Raw genomic sequence first — 17,461 nt, forward strand, 5'->3', positions numbered from 1 at the left:
AGAAGTCCATAGTTATTCAATCGAACATTATGGTGTATTCAGTGAGGCCCCAAACTAGCATTTGCGACCATAAACTCATCGGGAAACAGTTTCCTGAGATCACAAGTTAAAGCCAAGGTACTGGTGCAACCATAAGAGTCTCCCCCTGCTGGCCATTAGAAAGAGTGCAGTTTTAAAGAGCTTCCAACACTTTTTTTGTAGACAATATATTTTTGATCTAATGTAAAGAATTTTAAAAAATTAGTGTATTTTTTGGTTTTTATATGTTATCAAATTAATTTTATCCAAATGATTTTTTAATTTTTTTTTAAAAAGCCAAAAAAAACCCCGTGAATACTATTTTTCATTAAGAGCGTAAAACAGCAGCGCATAAAGCGCAAAACAGCTGATAACAGCACCGGGTGACGGAGATGGATGGAGATAGTCTAATCCTCTCCCAGCCACTCCCAACCTCTCTCTCTCTCTCTCTCTCTCTCTCCCTGTGATGCTGCAGCTCCTGTAGGCTCTTCAGTCTCCAGTAAACAGCAGTCATGGCGACAGTGGTCCAACCGCTCACACTGGATCGAGGTAAGGCGATCGGAGCTTTGCATTCTGTGCATGTCACCGGAGAGATTATTTTCAGCCTTTTTTTCCCCCAAAAACTTGAGCGAGGATTTGGTTAGATTCTGATGTTTTCTGTTTTTTGGTGAGTGTTTGTCCAGCTCGGATTTCCTACACATCGTCTGCGCGAGTCGCTATTTCAAGGCAATATGAGCTCTGGCTTTTCTAAATAAAAGCCCGTCGGTTCCGTCCGTGTATTTTTCCAGACCGGAGCGCTCAGTTCTTTCGTCAAACTACCGAGGGGGTTTCTGCGAGCACGAACATCTGGAAATTAATACCCTTAAACCACTTACAAGGGGTCTCGTTTAATTTCATCTGTATTATGTAACCCCTTTGGCAACATTGTCCCGTTAAAGCTCGCTTTTTGATCTTCATCTGGCGGAGACAATAACGCTCAAATCCTAAAGCGCCTTGACACGAAAAATCTACTTTGTTAGACGGGAGATAACTTCTCAGGCTATCTGAACTGGACAGGTGCAAGACTGGCTGATTGGTTCCCTCATCAGGGTGTAGATGTTGTGTTTTGTACTTGTTGGAAGCGGTGTGCAAACAAACCGCAGTTGAGGGTTAATGTTGTCCTGTGATGATGTTGCCTAGCCTGTTTTGTTAAGAGCTGTTAGTAATTACAGACTTTGTAACTTAGACACACATTAGTCCCCTGAGCTCATTCATAAGATACAATAATAATGCATGTAGGCTGATAAAATGTTCATTTTCCCACCTAAAGATGCTGTACAGATATTTAAAATACACTAAGGTCTCTCGTAATATAGTAATTCCTCTGGGAGATTTGAGGAAGTACAGAATGTCCTGTACACTTGAGAAGATGCCCTTTACATCTCAACACTTTCATGTTAAAGGAGTCGCATATTCAGACCAAATGCAGATCCGCTGGTGAAATGTAATATTGCACAAGCCTTGCATAGGGAATGGATACTGTCAAATATAGAGAAAGGAGAGAAAGGAGACACCTTAACGCTTTACTCTGTGCCAAGTAAAGCCAGCGTCAGCTCTCCTTCCAAGCCACACGAGGGACTTATATAAATACTCTTATTAATTATTCTGTAGGGATTAATCTGACTGATGTCACTCGTTATTGGTGATTTAAGTAATTAACCACATTAACATCTACTGCTAAAGAACACAATTTTTTTCCCTTCCATATGTTCAATTTGTTCTTCAATGAAATTTAATGTCTGAGGGCAGTGAAGCTTTACAGGTGCACAATCTGCTGGGAAGCTGCAGAAGTGCTGTACATGCAGAGTTAATGAAATGAGCCACAGATTGAATCCGGCAATGAGATAAACAATGCAACCTAAGCTTTTCCCACCCATGTCTCATAGTAGACTATAGATTTATTTTTTAAAAAAGAGGCTCTGCTAAGCTGATAAATAGATTTTTAAACAGCAAGGCAAGGAGCGATGTCCTGCAACTTGATAAATTGTCAACATTCAGCCATGTCTGATCTTAGTCATTTGCTTGGGCAGTGACTCAGCTGTGACCTTCGTGTGTACACACGGGGCCTGATCCATACCCACAAGCTGGAAAATGCAGCTGTAATGGCACAAACAGTAGTAATGATAGTTTCACGCAGGAGCTGTCAGAGGCAGGCAACATTATAGGCTTCCTGTCCTCGGATCCTGCCACTTTGGTGAAAACACTATAATTGCTAATGAAAAGGTGCACTCCTCTCGTTTCTGGGTGGAGGCTTTTGCTGCCGAGTTGCTGAGTTTGTCAAATGCACGCAGGGAGAAAAGAAACAGAGATGTTCATTTCCAGAGCTCCCACTTGGCTTGCGGGGTCACAGCAGGATGAAAAGATATTACATCATTGGCCTTCCTGTTATTGTCAAAGGAAATGACTGTGATAAGCAAGCACCGTCGAGAACAATGGATTTGAACCTCGCTGTATAATAAAAAAAGAAGCCTTTTATTCTCAGTAGATCTGGCATTTATGTAAGTGCAAACTGACACACCCCGGAGATGAAAACCTTTCTGTATGAAACAGTGAGAGCAGAGGGCACTGTGACTGAAACTTCCACAGATAAATTTAAACATCTATCAGGTACGGCTAGGTGGCAGGACCCAAATGCAGGACTCAGAGACAATGCTGTAGCTTGAATGCTCGAAGAAAAAACAAGGATACAAAAAACCAGAAACTCCCAGAAGCAGGAGAACAGGAAACAAGGACGTCAAAGATAGCATGAGTGGACGATGCGACAACGAGCAGAGGAAGACTGAGGACTAAAATGCACACAGGATAACGAGAGGATGGGCAACAGGTGGCAACACAGCTGGAACTAATGCAGACTAACAGGACAGGGGAAGCAAAACTGAACGCGCTGTACACTAGACACGAGACTGTCAAAATAAAACAGGAAGTATGATAAACACGGAGATGAAGACTAATCCACAGAGGCTTGACTCGGGGACCGGGGAGAAACAGACATGGGGAGATGACTGACTGAGGAGACAGAGAGGGAACATCAGACACAGAGACAAGAGAAAAACAAACATGAAGACGAGACTGACTAAACACATGAGAAGACTAGACACTGCGAAAAAAACTCAAACACCACACAGAACTAAAGGCTAACCGAAGCATACTTAAAACATGACGTAAATATAACTATGAACCTAAGAATCACATAGAATATTCAAAAAATAAACTGCATATTGTTCAGAAACTTAGTACCAGTACCATGACAACGCCGGCAACCTGCATGTTTCCAGTGAAATGCTTACTCGCTGATGGCAGGATAATGCTGGCCACGTTGTCCATTTCAGTTTGGTGTGTTACTTTGTGTTACTTGTTAACTGATTGTTTTTTTGTGAGTCATATTCATTATTTTATAATGATCTGCCTGGTCCAGAATTCAGCTCAGAAAACATTGAACTAATAAAGCTCATTTGCTGAATTGTAGTCCTTCCATTTAATTGCATTAAAGTCCTTCACTTTATAAAAAATGTCTGGAATGTCCAGCCAGCAGGGGTGACCACGCTGTGTCTAAAACACTGCTTTTGTAGACATCTGTGAGAATACAGCCTCAGTAAACACTTTCCTGATGAATTTCTGGACTAAATTACTAATTTCAGGATGTATTGATTAAAACATGAAGTCAGTTTTGTACGATATTGTCGTTATTGAAGTCAGAGAGGAGGATTGTCCATACTCATCAGCAAATGACTTGTAATTTTAAGTTGCTAGCCAGTGAGTATAAAGTATTCTTAGTTTCACAGTCAGATCCTCTAATCACTCTTTACCTGTTGATTTGAAACACAAAGATGGTGACAGTGACAAAGGATCCATCATCAATCCATGATGTAATGGCAGCTACCGCTATCTTTCATTTACAGTCTTTAATTGAGCAAAAAGTTGATGGAGATTTTCATCAGTTTAACCAGTGAATGATGTGCAGTAGACACTTGGCATTATGTAGTTGGTGTTAACAATAGTGTGGAAGTCTCCCCTCAAAAGTCTCCACTGTTTGCAGTTTTCCGAGCTAACAAGTTAACCCTGAGCCTGTGGTAGGAAGATTAGATGTTTGTTCCTAGCTCTTCTGCACCACATGTTATGGGATGAAGACACTGATCAGTTCTTTATCCCCACCAGTCTGTTCATTTAGAAGCTGCAAAGCAATCTTTATTCGTCCCTCACTTTGCTGCCATTGTTCATTTTAACCCCAAACGAGTTGGTGATTACGCCTGGGCTTCACGCGCATTTCCACAAACCCAATTGTTGGATATTGCACTGACCATAGCTAGAAGGAAGATTTTAACTCTTTCCACTCACCTTAATACCCATGCTGTATCTGTTTTAGTTAGTACAATTTCTCCATTCAGCCAAATACAAAAACATAGATGCAAAGTTGTTGAATTTAGCTGCTTGTTACAGAGGTTTACGGTGGCCATGGATTAGAAGGTAGAGTTAGAGAAGGTCATCATCAGAAGGTTAGTGGTTCATTCCATGGGTGCTCCTGCCAAAGTATCCTTGGGCAACAATCTGAATTCTGAGTCACTCCCAGTGTGAAAGTTAGATAAGACTAGATAGACTAGATTACAAAAGTTGGATAAGATAAGTTAGATAAAAAGTGCTTAGACAGAGAAAAAAGTGTTTGTGTGAATGGGCAAATGACACATGTTACACAAAGCGTTCTGATTGGTCAAGCAGAGTAGAAAAAGCACTATATAGGAACTAGTCCATTTGCCATTTACAGGTTGAAACTGTGTTAGGGGCGAAAGCATTGGTTTATCATTGTTAGAAGATTGCAGTTATGTTCCTTGTACCTACAGCTGTACAGCATGTACAAGAAAGTAGTTTCTCAGCAGTGCATTTCTTCCTGTGAGGTCGTGATCAGTTCAAATGTCAACAGTAGAAAGAACCCGTTCCTTCCCAAAGTATGAATCATTTTGTTTTTCTTCACTGTGTTGCAGGGACCTTTGGAATAGAACAATTTTTATACAGTTTATGTCTTCTTGTCTTAGCACAGTGAAATGAATAACTGCGAGATCTGAGGGACCGTGGTGAGTTCATCCATTTGAGGCTAGAACATATTTCCATCACATCCACTCAGTCACACCGCTGTTTTTAAGGGATTAAGGAGGTGCTGACAAGCTGACGTCACTTGTAGCTGTCTATATTTTAAATGGCCTCCTGTTAATGCAGAAATAAAGGTTCTCTCAGTAATTGTCTTGGAGGGACATTGCCCAGTAATTACCCAGGATGAAGACGACAATAAGACTGTGATGTTTTCTGGCTCTGTTTTCGCCACAGGCTCCTGCAGGAGCCATTACCCTTCTAGGAGTGATTTATTTCTTGTGCTATAAGGGAATCGCTGCAGTTGGACAAATTAAAGCTTATTCTCTTGGCATGGGGAAAGAACTTGGTTGTCCCATTTTTCTGTATTCAGACTGTGATTTCTTTTGTTTTTATCACTGCCTTTAGCAGCAGAGTTGCCAAGGGCACCCAGGTCAAAGTGGCAGCGGCAGATGGCAAGGACTTTTCAGGACAACTTACTCCCAGATGCATGACATCTGGATAGCATTTCTCAGGGTACAAAGGTGGGATTCCCGTCAGAGAAAGGTCATTAGAGACTTTTTCTGCCTGTCACCCTCTGAGATGGAAAGCAGCATTTCATTTAGAGTTAGTATTTGAAAAGAGGATCTCAGGTTTAAATCTCAACGTTGCGGTTTAATAAGCGCAGACAGACGCGGACGTGTTTATTTACATTGTTGCAGTTTTGTCAAACTGACACTTCTAAGTACTAAAAATGGATTAGGTTAAGTTTTGTACACTGCTATAAATGACTAATTATGTCAGGAAATGGGAACGGAGCCCAGTGCAAAACATCCCCTCAACAGTGTTGTGGAGCTTTGTGGAGCATTGAAGCCTTTATTACGTGTTACTGTGGCTTTGTTCAGCTCTGTGCCTTTTCTCTAATCAACAAATGATGAGGATGACCTTTTTTAGTCACAGCCTGATGTTTTCAGGGTATAATGCCACACAGACAGTGGCAGCTATAATCATTTTATACCGCAATATTTGTTTTAGATATTTTTTCACATTGTAAAATTTAAAATGAGAAATATTAAACTATTGTTCTAGGTATGAAAAGTTTATTGGACCAAAAGTGATTACATCATGTGTTCTGTTCAATATATAAGTTGTTGGTTTGTCTACAAGCTGCATTCATCTCCAATTAATACTCCAGATACTTGCTGATTGGTGACAGCATATTGATAAAATATTTCAAGAACTTCAGTCATCCAAAATAACTAGAGCTAGCAGAATTTACCACAAAGTAAGACACAGTATTTGTCAGAGAATTAAATCATTCAAATGCTCCAAAAGATGCTAACAACACAGACATGGTTAAGAGGTCCAATGTACACCTCTAGAAATAGCAATGTAAACAAGCAAGCTAGTAGTTAGCTTGCTAACTATTAGCTAATTGCTAGCAAGCTAATAGTTCGCTCTAGTTGTTTTCTAATATTAGGCTGTTAGCTTATATAACCTCAATTCTCAAAAGTTAGGGCTTTATGGAATATAAATAAAGACAGAATGTCATAGAGGGAAAGATTAGCGATAGAAACCAAAACTGTTCTTTGTACCAGGCACCTCTAAATGTGTTTATTTCTGTTTAAAGTTGGGCATTGTAACAGGGAGTCTGTGGAGATTGACTCACTTATAGAGTTAGCCTAAAGTGGAAGTTAGAGGAACTGCAGTTTTGGTACTTAGAATTTTTTTTCTTGTTTTCATCTTTGTAGTTTGGCACTTATATCACAATCTATCAACAAATCCTCAGCTGGGATCTCTTATAATGCTGTAGTCAGTTTCTTCCACTGATTATGTCCCTATTCAGCAGTTTTCCTTATTCTCCTTGTCTATTTAATTTTAATTAGTTAGAAAGTCAAGAAAGATGAAGCTGAAAGAAAGAGTAATAGTTAAAGTTGGTGAGTTTACATGCCTAGGGTTAAATTCTCAAAGCAATGCATGGTTCACAAGAGCGGTGAAGAAGAGAGTGGAGGCAGGGTGGAGTGGGTGGGGACGAGTGTCAGGGGTAATTTGTGATAGAAGGATAGCACAAAGATTGAAAGGGAAGGTTTACAAGATAGTAGTGAGACCTGCTATGATGTGTGGTTTAAAGATGGTGGCACTATCATAAAGACAGGAGGCGGAGCTGGAGGTGGCAGAGTCAAAGACGTTAAGATTATTATTGGGGTTGGTGGGACGGGCAGGATTAAAAATGCATCAGAGGGACAGCTCAGGTTGAGCAGATTGGAGGGAAAGTAAGAGAGGCAATGCTAAGATAGTGTGGACATGTAAAGAGGAGGGATAGTGGATATACTGGATGTTGAAGATGGAGCTGCCGGGCAGGAGGAAAAGAGAAAGACCACAGAGGAGAAGAAGATGCTCAGGTGGAGGTAGATCATCTGCTGTGGTGACCCCTAAAGGGAGCAGCCTGAATAAGAAGAAAGAAAATCAAGAAAGAACAGCTAGATATGGCCAAGACTTTGTATTTGACCCTGTGCAGTAAAAAATTAGTCATTTTCAGGTAGAACTGTTTGGCCAGGCTCACAATTATATTCAACTTGGTGTAACTCGGTCATATTTCCGAAAATCAAGTTCAGCTACAATCAAGTTATCCAGTTATTTAACAAATAAATGTTTCCTTGGTTCTTTTATATTATTAAAAATGTTTTTCTTTCAAATATGATTAAAAGCAGACCAAAACTGAACATCATCACCAGTGACCCAGAGCCGATAGGAAATTTCAATGTAAAGTTCAGATTTCAATTATCTCCCAGTCTCTTTGTGAATGCAGCCGGCACACTTTGCTCAAAGTTTTCTGGTCACATTCATGTAGGATCTCGCAGTGAGATGTGAAAAGGAATACTACGTGAATCTCTCTGGATAGTGAAAAAGGCTTTGCCTGGGTATTTTAAGTCTGTTTGAAGCGCTAGACTCCCTTGAACTGATGATATCAGAGCATAAAAGCACAGGAAAGACTCGGTAATAAAATCTGTCTTGTGCAGATGAAAATAATCCACATTTTAGTGGCTTTAATGCTGCAATTAATGTTGTTTTGGGGTTTTTTTTAGAGGGGGAAGAACAAACCTTCATAAATGTCACCGCACAGAGTGAAAAAATTAGTTCTGAGAAAATTTAGTATACTAAAGTCCTGACAGCTACGTAGCTAAAGAAAACTTGTGCTGGATGATTTTGGAGCCTTTGTTCAGTCAGTGGGAGTGGTTGTAAAAAAGACAGGAATCACGGTGGGGGCAAAAGTGTAAGAGAACAAATAATCCTGCCAGCCAGGAATCAAACTTGGGACTCGCTGCTCGGGGCATTTGAGGCCTACCCACTCAGCTATCAGGTCACCCAGAACTCGGCTCGTTTAATTAGTAAGTATCACTAATGAGAATGCCCTCATCCTTCGTATAGCAGAGGGAAATTAACTGCTGACAGGATCTCTCCTGGTGTCATCACTCTTTATAATATGGCAGCAGTACATTATACTGTAACTGCATCTTGATGCTCATTTACTCTGACCAATGTCACTACTCCTCATAGAGATGCTCTGTAATTACAACCTATGGTTTTCCTTTGCACTTCGGGATACCTTCTTATTTTATTTGATTTTTTTCTGGCAGATAATTAGAGAGAAAGATACTTTTTCTTGTGTCATTATTCATAAGAAAAAATATCCTCATTTAGATACAGCAACATCAACACCCTTTCTTCTTTCTTTGGAGAAGAATCTGTCAGAGTACGCAGTGAGAATGACTTAATTGCATACCGTCTGTTTGCCTCAGAGATATGCTAAATTTGACAGTCTTGCATGTCTCAACGAAGCTGAATTTTTATTGAAATGAGTGTAAAAAAAAAAAAGTATAGATGTTGAACACATCTGGGCACATTGACCCCCCCCCCCCAGCATAAATTTGCGGGGTTTTTTGGTTTGTTTCTTTTTTTAACTTTGGAGTAAAAGTCAGTAAAATGCACAGTTGAATGGTGGTGAATCGCCTCTGTTGCATTTTTAGGGAAAAACACTCATTTGGGCCACGATCCTCGTGAAGTGTAGCGTTAGCAGATGTCTTTAAATGAACGAGAAGGAATGCAGAAATCAGAGGCAAGGGCTCATTGTGCTGATTTATAAAAGCAGGTTTAATGTGCAGGTCGAAAAAGGCAAAGCATGTGGACAGAAAGGCGAGAAAAGAGGCATAACGAGGCTGACAGGCAGAAACAAGAAGGCTGAGAGTTGTTGAGCGTGAAGGAAAGGGTTGGTTGTCTCTACCAAATGGTTTAGAAGAGGATTAGGAACATGTATGTGCATGTGGGGGGTCAGGCTGATGATGAGAGATGAGGATGTTATGTTTTTAATCTCATGCAATGGTGAGACATCCTTTGGTCCCCTATGAACCCCAATTCTTCCCCTTAGTCCAAAGACACTCATGTTAGGTTAACTGGTGTCTTTAAAATGGCTATAGGTATGAATGGTTGTCTGTCTCTCTGTTAGTCCTACAACAGACTGATAACCTGCCAGCGTGTATCTCTCACCCTATGACAGCCGGGATAGGCTCCAGCCTCAGCGCAACCCTGAATTAGATAAACAGAAGAAATGAACCAGATGCTAAAGTGGTAAGTTTCTAGTCATTGTTTATTTTTATTTTTCTGCTATGACTTTTAGTTATTAGACAAAATACAATTCACAAAGTTCCCACATAAAAAGTCATCGACTCACAGTTTCTATAACCATGTGTGCCAGTGTGTTTTGACTGACAAAGACTAAAGCTTAAGACATTTCATGTACTTTATTCAACCTTCTAAGCATAACAGATTGTTTTTTCTTAAGCTTAGTTCTGTTTTGATTCATCCACTCATCCTATACCTTTGGCTCTTGGGTTGGGTAAAATACGCTTATAGGTTCTAGTCATCTGTGTGCACACAGGCTTATTGTCTATCTTGACTGCTGTATGGAGACTTTATAGTTGCAAGATTGACTGTGTGTGCCTGACGTGTGCACACTGTCACAGGGCAGACACACACACACCAGCGCCTCCAACTTCAAGGCCCTTCCCTCAGATGTTAGTAAAACACGTTAAATCCGGTGGTTTTCATGTGTGTTGTTATTGTATAACCGTGGTGGTTAGTCAAGGATGGAATTGCATTTCCTATACTACCTCCAGCTGAAGTTTATTCATAGGCCTTGCATGTAACAGGAATGCCATGTGGGCGTTGAGCTCATACTTGGTGTTATCTTGAACTACGCTTCATTTGTTTTGTCAGCCTTTTTTGCTCAGTTGCAAGTAAAACATTTGATAATTATGGTCTTTTGCCACTGTTATGTCACTGTTATAATAGAGGTCACTAAGCTGATTTGCCCCCCTCTGTTGCACTATTAGGTAATGTAATATGTCATTTCACTGCACATCTGATTTGGGAGTGATTTCCTGGTGATGTGACGTAACTATGATCCCCTGCGGTCATCTCAGCTGCTTTGTCATGGAAAAGAAAAAAATCACCCTTCGGTGCCTCCTCTCTGTGGGTTTCCTCTGATCCGTCGCACAGCTCATCTAACGGGGCCCACTTTCACATTTAGCACACACAGAGCAGTGCACAGTGGAGCGCGACCGTGGGACGTTTGTGCTTAAATATGTGTGGTTCATTTGAATCGCAGAGGCTGAACTAAAGAAATAAACAAAGCGGGCAATGTGATCTGCAGGAAATAATCCATCACACTGGTCCCACTAATTCACAGCACATATCACTGGAAGCATCAAAGAGGAAACGTGCCTGTGCAGCGCTTGCAGACATTTCGTTATCTCTGGTTTGAGGCGCGTGGCTATCACTTACCTTACATTCAGATTTCTATGTCCACCTGCAATTATATCATCTTGTAATGGCAGAAGATGAAGGGCATGGCAAACATGGACTCACAGTATTTCAGTTTTTACTCTCTATAGCTTACATTGCACAATTTAATTGCATTTAAACTGTGCAGCTTCTCTGTTTGATGCAGAGCTTCTGAAATTTAAAATAACCCCCCGATTCAAGCTGGAAAGATTATATCAGGAAATGGGAAGGCATCACTTATGATCAGCGAGATGAAAGCACTGGCAGAAATGTCTGCAACATCAATCTTTGAAGTCAAGTTCCGAATGCCTAGTGAAAGTATTTGATGCGGATAAGGAAAATGGTGCTAATGAGCATGTGGAAGTCAATAATGGCAGAGAGGGGGGAAAAAAATATCTGGATGGCCCTTGACCTGCATTTAATGAGAAAGAAATGCTCGTAAACCTCCGAGACAGATGCCCTTGCTGCTTGGAAGTGTACCAAGTCATTATAAGCTATTCAGAATCAGTGTTTTTTGATATTCAGGCTTACGAGTAACCTTTATTATTCACCTTGATAAAATATATATATGTGTTAGTGCTGCATGCTTAAGAATGTATTGGCGCTTTAAACTCCCATATGGGGGGGGCTGAATTAATAAAAAAGTGTTATATGGGTATAAACAAACTGCTTTTATACCTGTCGTTAAAGTTTTAAGGCAAAGTTTGCCATATTTTTAAGTAGTAATTCCCACTCCTGTTTTTCAAGGGAGACCTGACCATGCAAGTTTCACTTTTTTTACCTTATTTACTTCATTTGGAGGTATTATTCTGTGAGACTTTCACCCCTGGTGTCACATTATTTGCGCTGCACAGTGCTATGAAAACAGATAAAACAGCCACAGAGATTCTCGCAGTTACTCGGGTTAATCCTCAGACCTTGCTATGAGCTGTTTTCACTCAAACTATCTACAGTGCAACCAGGACACGAGATGTAAGGAATTAAAAAAGTTTCAATGTTTGCAAAACACAAAAAAAGAATGTTTTATTCACCCCAGTGGTTTTTTTGGCAGGGTGGTTGAGCGTATTCGATAACAGGAGAGGTTAAATTGACCATGTGACGTACAAAAGATAAATCTCTCTCAGTAACACGGATTCTTGCCAGCCCTGAGAGAGGACAGAAGAATTAAGAACAAAGTTTAATTAAGCGGGCGCAGGCTGGCGTTCAACCAAATCGTCGGCCAAGTACAAAAGGTCACAAACAAGCCGAAGTGTCCAAAAAAGGGCGAGCAGGGGCCCAAAAATAAACAGGGCAGGGCAGAAAACAGGCGTGAAGACCAGAATATCAATTAGAGATCGGACAGGTGACAGATTAAAGGAAAATAAACACCATCAGGTGTCTTGTTTCACCATGTGAGCACTCGGAATAACTTTGTATTGATTTGCAGTGACCTTTTCATGTAAGAGGACAGGAGGAACCTAAGCATGCCAGCACAATGTCCCTGAAAGCATAACACCTCACAGCAGGAGTCAAGGGTTCAGATTTTAGATAACATCCTGTTTTAAAGACCTGTAACTTCCACATCAGAGTGTTGTTTATAACTTGGTTCCTCTTTTTTTCAACTCACTTTTATTTTTGATTTTGAGTGACAGCCCTATGTCACTAATGCCATAACCCGAAGTCTCACACACTGGTGCAAAAGGAAACCTTGTGCCTAACCGACACATGCAAGGAAGTTTGACAACGCTTCATTATTCCAGCAATAAGACACGTCCGACTGTTTTTAGTCCTTTTTAAAAAAAATAAAATCCAAAATATGGTGTTTGGAAACTGTGCTGAGTCGAAACTCTCCATAAGTGTTTCGACTCAGCATGGACAACACTGAATAAGCGAAGCACTGAAGAAAGCATGAGATCCTCACTGCAGTGTATTTAAAATGCATGCTCAACTGTTAACATCTGTGTTTAACGCTTCTTAATTAGAGTCGCTTCTGCTGTTGTTGTCATTTTATTTCTTATTATTTTCAGTTGCATTTTTGTGCTGAATGAGAGAGAGAAGCTGCAGGCATAGGGGCAGTAACAGTAGGGGCTTGGTGTACAGTCCCTCTGGGGATGAGAAGCAGGTGTGAAGGTAAGTGCAGGACTGAGGTGATTGGAACAGGCGGGAACATGCTGAAGGCTAACGGTGCTTGGACTGGGAGTGATAGAATCTTTAATGTTCGACAGACAAAACACACCAGGAAAAATAGCAAAAATGCAGCTGCTGTTCTAGGTCTTTAAATGAAACTCTTGGTTATTAGATTAATGGCTAATTAGCACTTTCCTGAAAATTCACACCACTGTTTGCTCTAAATAAGCCCGTATTAAATGACTGGACTGTTGCTTGCATGCCTTGTTCTCGTGATGGGAACTGACCCCTGCAATTTCAAGCAAATCAATAAAATTCTCAGTGCTTTATTACAGAGTGCTTGAAATAGAAACAGGCAGAGGGGGTAGTTCTGACAGCCAATTGGCTATAGCTCATACCACATGGGCGGAAGTGCTTTGAGGAATGAGTCCCCAATTTGATTTACAGCCAGCTGGATTCTTACCATGTCACTCCCCTGTTCTCTTTCCCCATATTTCCTGTCCGTCTAATAACAGCACAATGCCCCCAAATGACCTTTTAAAGAAATAGAAACTGTACATTTCACATTACCTTATATAGTATTCGCAGGAGTCAGAGCTCAGTACTGCTTCTTTTCTTACCTCCTGCTGGCTTGCATGCAGCAAAAGCCTTTCAGTCTGTCATCTGCTTTGCTGAATTGCTCAATATTCCCAGAATTCAATACCAGCACACGGATGTGTGTGTGTGTGTTGGTATTACTCATATAGTGGGGACATAAAGTGAATCTGTTAAGTATAAGTCGAACTTGTAGGGACCTGAGTCCCCTTTGGAAGCAAAAACCAAGCCCCCTTTGTATGAATCAGGAAATTTTAGGTTGAAGACAGAAACTGTTTTCACATGTGAGCTCAGGAAAATGTCAGGACATTTAGGTCAGGGATGTTAACTCATTTTACATCATACAGCCCACTTTAATCTTAAGTGTGCTGAATGAGAGAGATGATGATGTCCAATGGGGTCGGGCTGGAGTCTTGATCAGGACGATTTTGGCCCCCGGGCCTTATGTTTGACACCTCAGGTTAGGTTGTGATACTGTCAAACTTTTTTTTGTCACATGTTGATGCTCTGTGTGGTTTTAGACAGGGGACCTGACTAGAGCTTGCAGGAAGCAGAAAGCAGGACGATTGGGAAGCCAACAAAATTAAGACAGTTCAGTGCGCAAAGCATCATGCATTTGTCTTCTGGCATTCAACTCCCTGGGGCAATATTAAGCTAGGGCAACAGTGCATGTGTGTAAATGACTGGTTTTTTTTAAGTGGTTTTTGACCAAAGAAACCTGCGTGGAGCTATAATACATAGTTGAGCCTTATAATGAAGGGGACACAGCCTATTAAGTATAAAATAGCCTATCAATGTTTCTAAGTATATATTATTTACTTTACTACATATCACTGCTCAGTGGGTTATGTATGGTTCATTTATACTTAGAATTTCTGACTTTTTGCATTTTGCTAAATTATAATAGAGCACTTCACTCTCAGACTGCTCACAGACGGCTTACTTGTGATTCCTGGAGTTTTTCCTTCCTACTGTTGCTAAGCGCTCGCTTGCTGTCTGATTGTTGGGGTTTCTCTCTACACTGTATATTGTATGGTCTGTACCTCACAATATAAAGGGTCTCAAGGAGACTGTTTTTGTGATTTAGAGCTGTATAAATAAAATTGAATTGAATTGGATTTTCTTAGTCTCTCATATCATTGTGGAGAAAATTTGGTCCCACTCTTTATAGCTTTGCTTCAGTTCATTGACGTTCACAGGTCTATGCACAGCTCTCTTAAGGGCCTGTCACGTCATTTCATTCAGGCTGAAGTCTGGACTTTGACCGGGCTGTTGCTGCACCTTGATTCTTTTCTTTTTCAGACACTCTGTTGTAGATTTGCTGCTGTGCTTGGGATCTTTGTCCTGTTGCATGACCCAGTTAAAGCTTTAGCTGTCAGGCAGATGGCTTCACATTTGACTGCAGAACACTTTGGTGTATAGAGGAGTTTGTGGTCGACTCAATGACTGCAAGGTGCTAACATCCTGTGGCTGTAAAACAAGCCCAAACAATCACTCCTCCAGCACAGCGGTTGACAGTGGATATGAGGTGGCTGTGCCACTGTGCATTATGGGCAAACATCTGTCCAAAGGACATTGTTCTAGACGTGCTGTGCTTTGTTCAGATGCAACTGTGTAAACCTAACCTGTCCTGCCATGTTCCTTTTAGAGAGAATAGACTTTCTCCCAGCAACCGTTCTACTGTCATGAACTTTAACATTTAACTTTCTGACTGAGGCCTGTAGAGTCTGCAGTATAGCCTTCGGGGCTTTATTTTATTTTATTTTATTTTATTTTGCAGCCTCTCTGAGCATTACATGGTCTGACCTTGGGGTGAATTTGCTTGGTTCACCATTCCTGGAAAGATTGTGGCATTGGGTTATCACCCACCTGAGTGCTCTAGACCAGCAAACTGCCAAAACCTCTGCTTTTATAGAGGTGCTCACACTTGCTGATACTGAATTATTCAAATGCATTTGTTTAGCAGTTATGTTATGTTATGTTATGTTATGTTATGTTATGTTTGATTGCATTACAGACTTCTGTGTGTCTGTTTTCCCAGTTTTCTCTCTGAACAAGCATATGTGGATACTACAGCAAAAAAACTAGAGAGTATATTTATGCGTCCGTGTGCCCGATCCCTGGTGGTCAGCATAGATGGAAGTGTGGCCCCTGCTATGTAACGTCATAAAATATGCCGTTTTTGCTTGTTGATATATCATGACCCTAAACCTGCAACTCAGCTAAATGTCTGTTGCTGCTGGCACGTTGTTTTTAATGAATGACATCAGTCGTTGATATATAATTATAACCCACTGATAAATCAAGCGGCAGAAACATGTTGCGAGGCTCAGATGTTTTACACAGTAACTTTTTTTGAGCAGTGTGATATTGACGGGAACAAAGCTAATCACATTTGCTGACAAGAAATAATGTGACCCAGTTTTGAAATTTATTCTGTAACAGGGCATATTTAAGCTCAATCTATGCTCATCTATTCAGATAAGGCTTTGACAACTTTCTGATGTGTCCTCGAGAACAGATAAAAAAGACGCCACTCAGTCGCAGATTAAAAGAGACTAATCTCAGAGGCCTCTGGATCATGATAGCCCTTGAGGCCTTACCAACGCTGAGAGACCTACTTTAAAAACACAGTGTACACAACATCTACTCTAAGTCTGTCTAGCTGAGGAGAGGGATCCCTCTTCCTTTGTCTTCCTGAGTTTTCCCGCAGTTTAATTTTTCTTCTTTGCATTTTAGGGATTTTTTTTTCTTGTCTGAATTTACTGTCTAATGTTGGAGGATGCTGTTTGCGTCACATTTGTGATATTGAGCAATACGGTTGCATTTTAATTCGGCTCTACATGATAAATAATTAAATGTGTCTGAAAAAAATATTTGATAGTATTTACAAAACAAACTTTTGTGGTGTTCACAAGCTAAATGTATTAAAAAATGTATTCATTACGTGCTATACTGAAATTATGAATACTTTTCATTGTTTTATCCTTGTGAAGTTTTAACATATTTTGGGGAGTTAAGACTACTACTAGTTTAAAGATGTGACCTATGATTGGCCTAAAGAATGAATTAAATAATCAGTAACTAGTAGACAATGAATATAATGGTTAGTTACATGCCTTATTATGGGGTACTTGCAAAAAATAGCCCGTGTCCACTTTGGGTTGAAACTAGAACAGAGGGGGAACTTGAATTGTATGAACTGAAATGTTGTTGCAGTCACCCCCTGTTGTGTGGTCACAGGTCTTAGGCATGAATAAAACATGATATTGACACAACAATCTAAGTCCAGTGATTGAGTACCAAATCACCCTTTCTACCTTTGTGAGTCTATTTGGCCTGCCAGTTTCAGAGGGTAAAAAATTAATCATCCAGGCTGTGGGACTTGTTCAGCAGAAGCTAATTAAGAGAAAAGAGCTCAGAAGACCCCAGAGTCACGGCCTCTACCTTAAGGCTTACGGTTTAGTGTAAACGCTTTGTAATGCCTACTCTTTCCAGGAAGTGTTACCTTTGAGCAAATGAGTCCTTGACTTGTTACCCCGCTCCTTTATTCTCATGCTCAGAGATAAGCCAATGCAAACGATCCATGGATGGGATTGCTGTTCTATCTTCCTTGCAACCGCTGGCCTTGACTGAGTCTATTTCCATTATCCCACCCATTGATTTGCTCTAGCGCCTTTGTCACAGCAGTGCTGTTAATGTAATTGAACGGGGCTTCTTTTTTTCCCCCTCTTCCTCTGTCCCCTTGGCATGAGTACCCACACACATATACATATTTACTCACACCCATTCTCTCTCTCTCTCT

At 40.6% G+C, this 17,461-nt stretch overlaps 1 protein-coding gene across 2 annotated transcripts in view; it reads left to right on the forward strand.

Moving 5' to 3' along the window:
* Positions 1-489: 489 nt before the first annotated feature.
* Positions 490-17,461, forward strand: part of lin7a (lin-7 homolog A (C. elegans)) — a 43,264-nt gene continuing 26,292 nt past the window's right edge. For both annotated transcript variants that reach the window (XM_031746402.2, XM_031746401.2), the window contains exon 1: positions 490-567. In XM_031746402.2, coding sequence (XP_031602262.1) covers positions 531-567 — 37 coding nt within the window. In that variant the 5' untranslated portion in view covers positions 490-530. The remainder of the gene's footprint in view (positions 568-17,461) is intronic.

The sequence above is a fragment of the Oreochromis aureus genome, linkage group 17 (assembly GCF_013358895.1).
Source record: "Oreochromis aureus strain Israel breed Guangdong linkage group 17, ZZ_aureus, whole genome shotgun sequence".
In the NCBI taxonomy this organism is placed as follows: domain Eukaryota; kingdom Metazoa; phylum Chordata; class Actinopteri; order Cichliformes; family Cichlidae; genus Oreochromis; species Oreochromis aureus.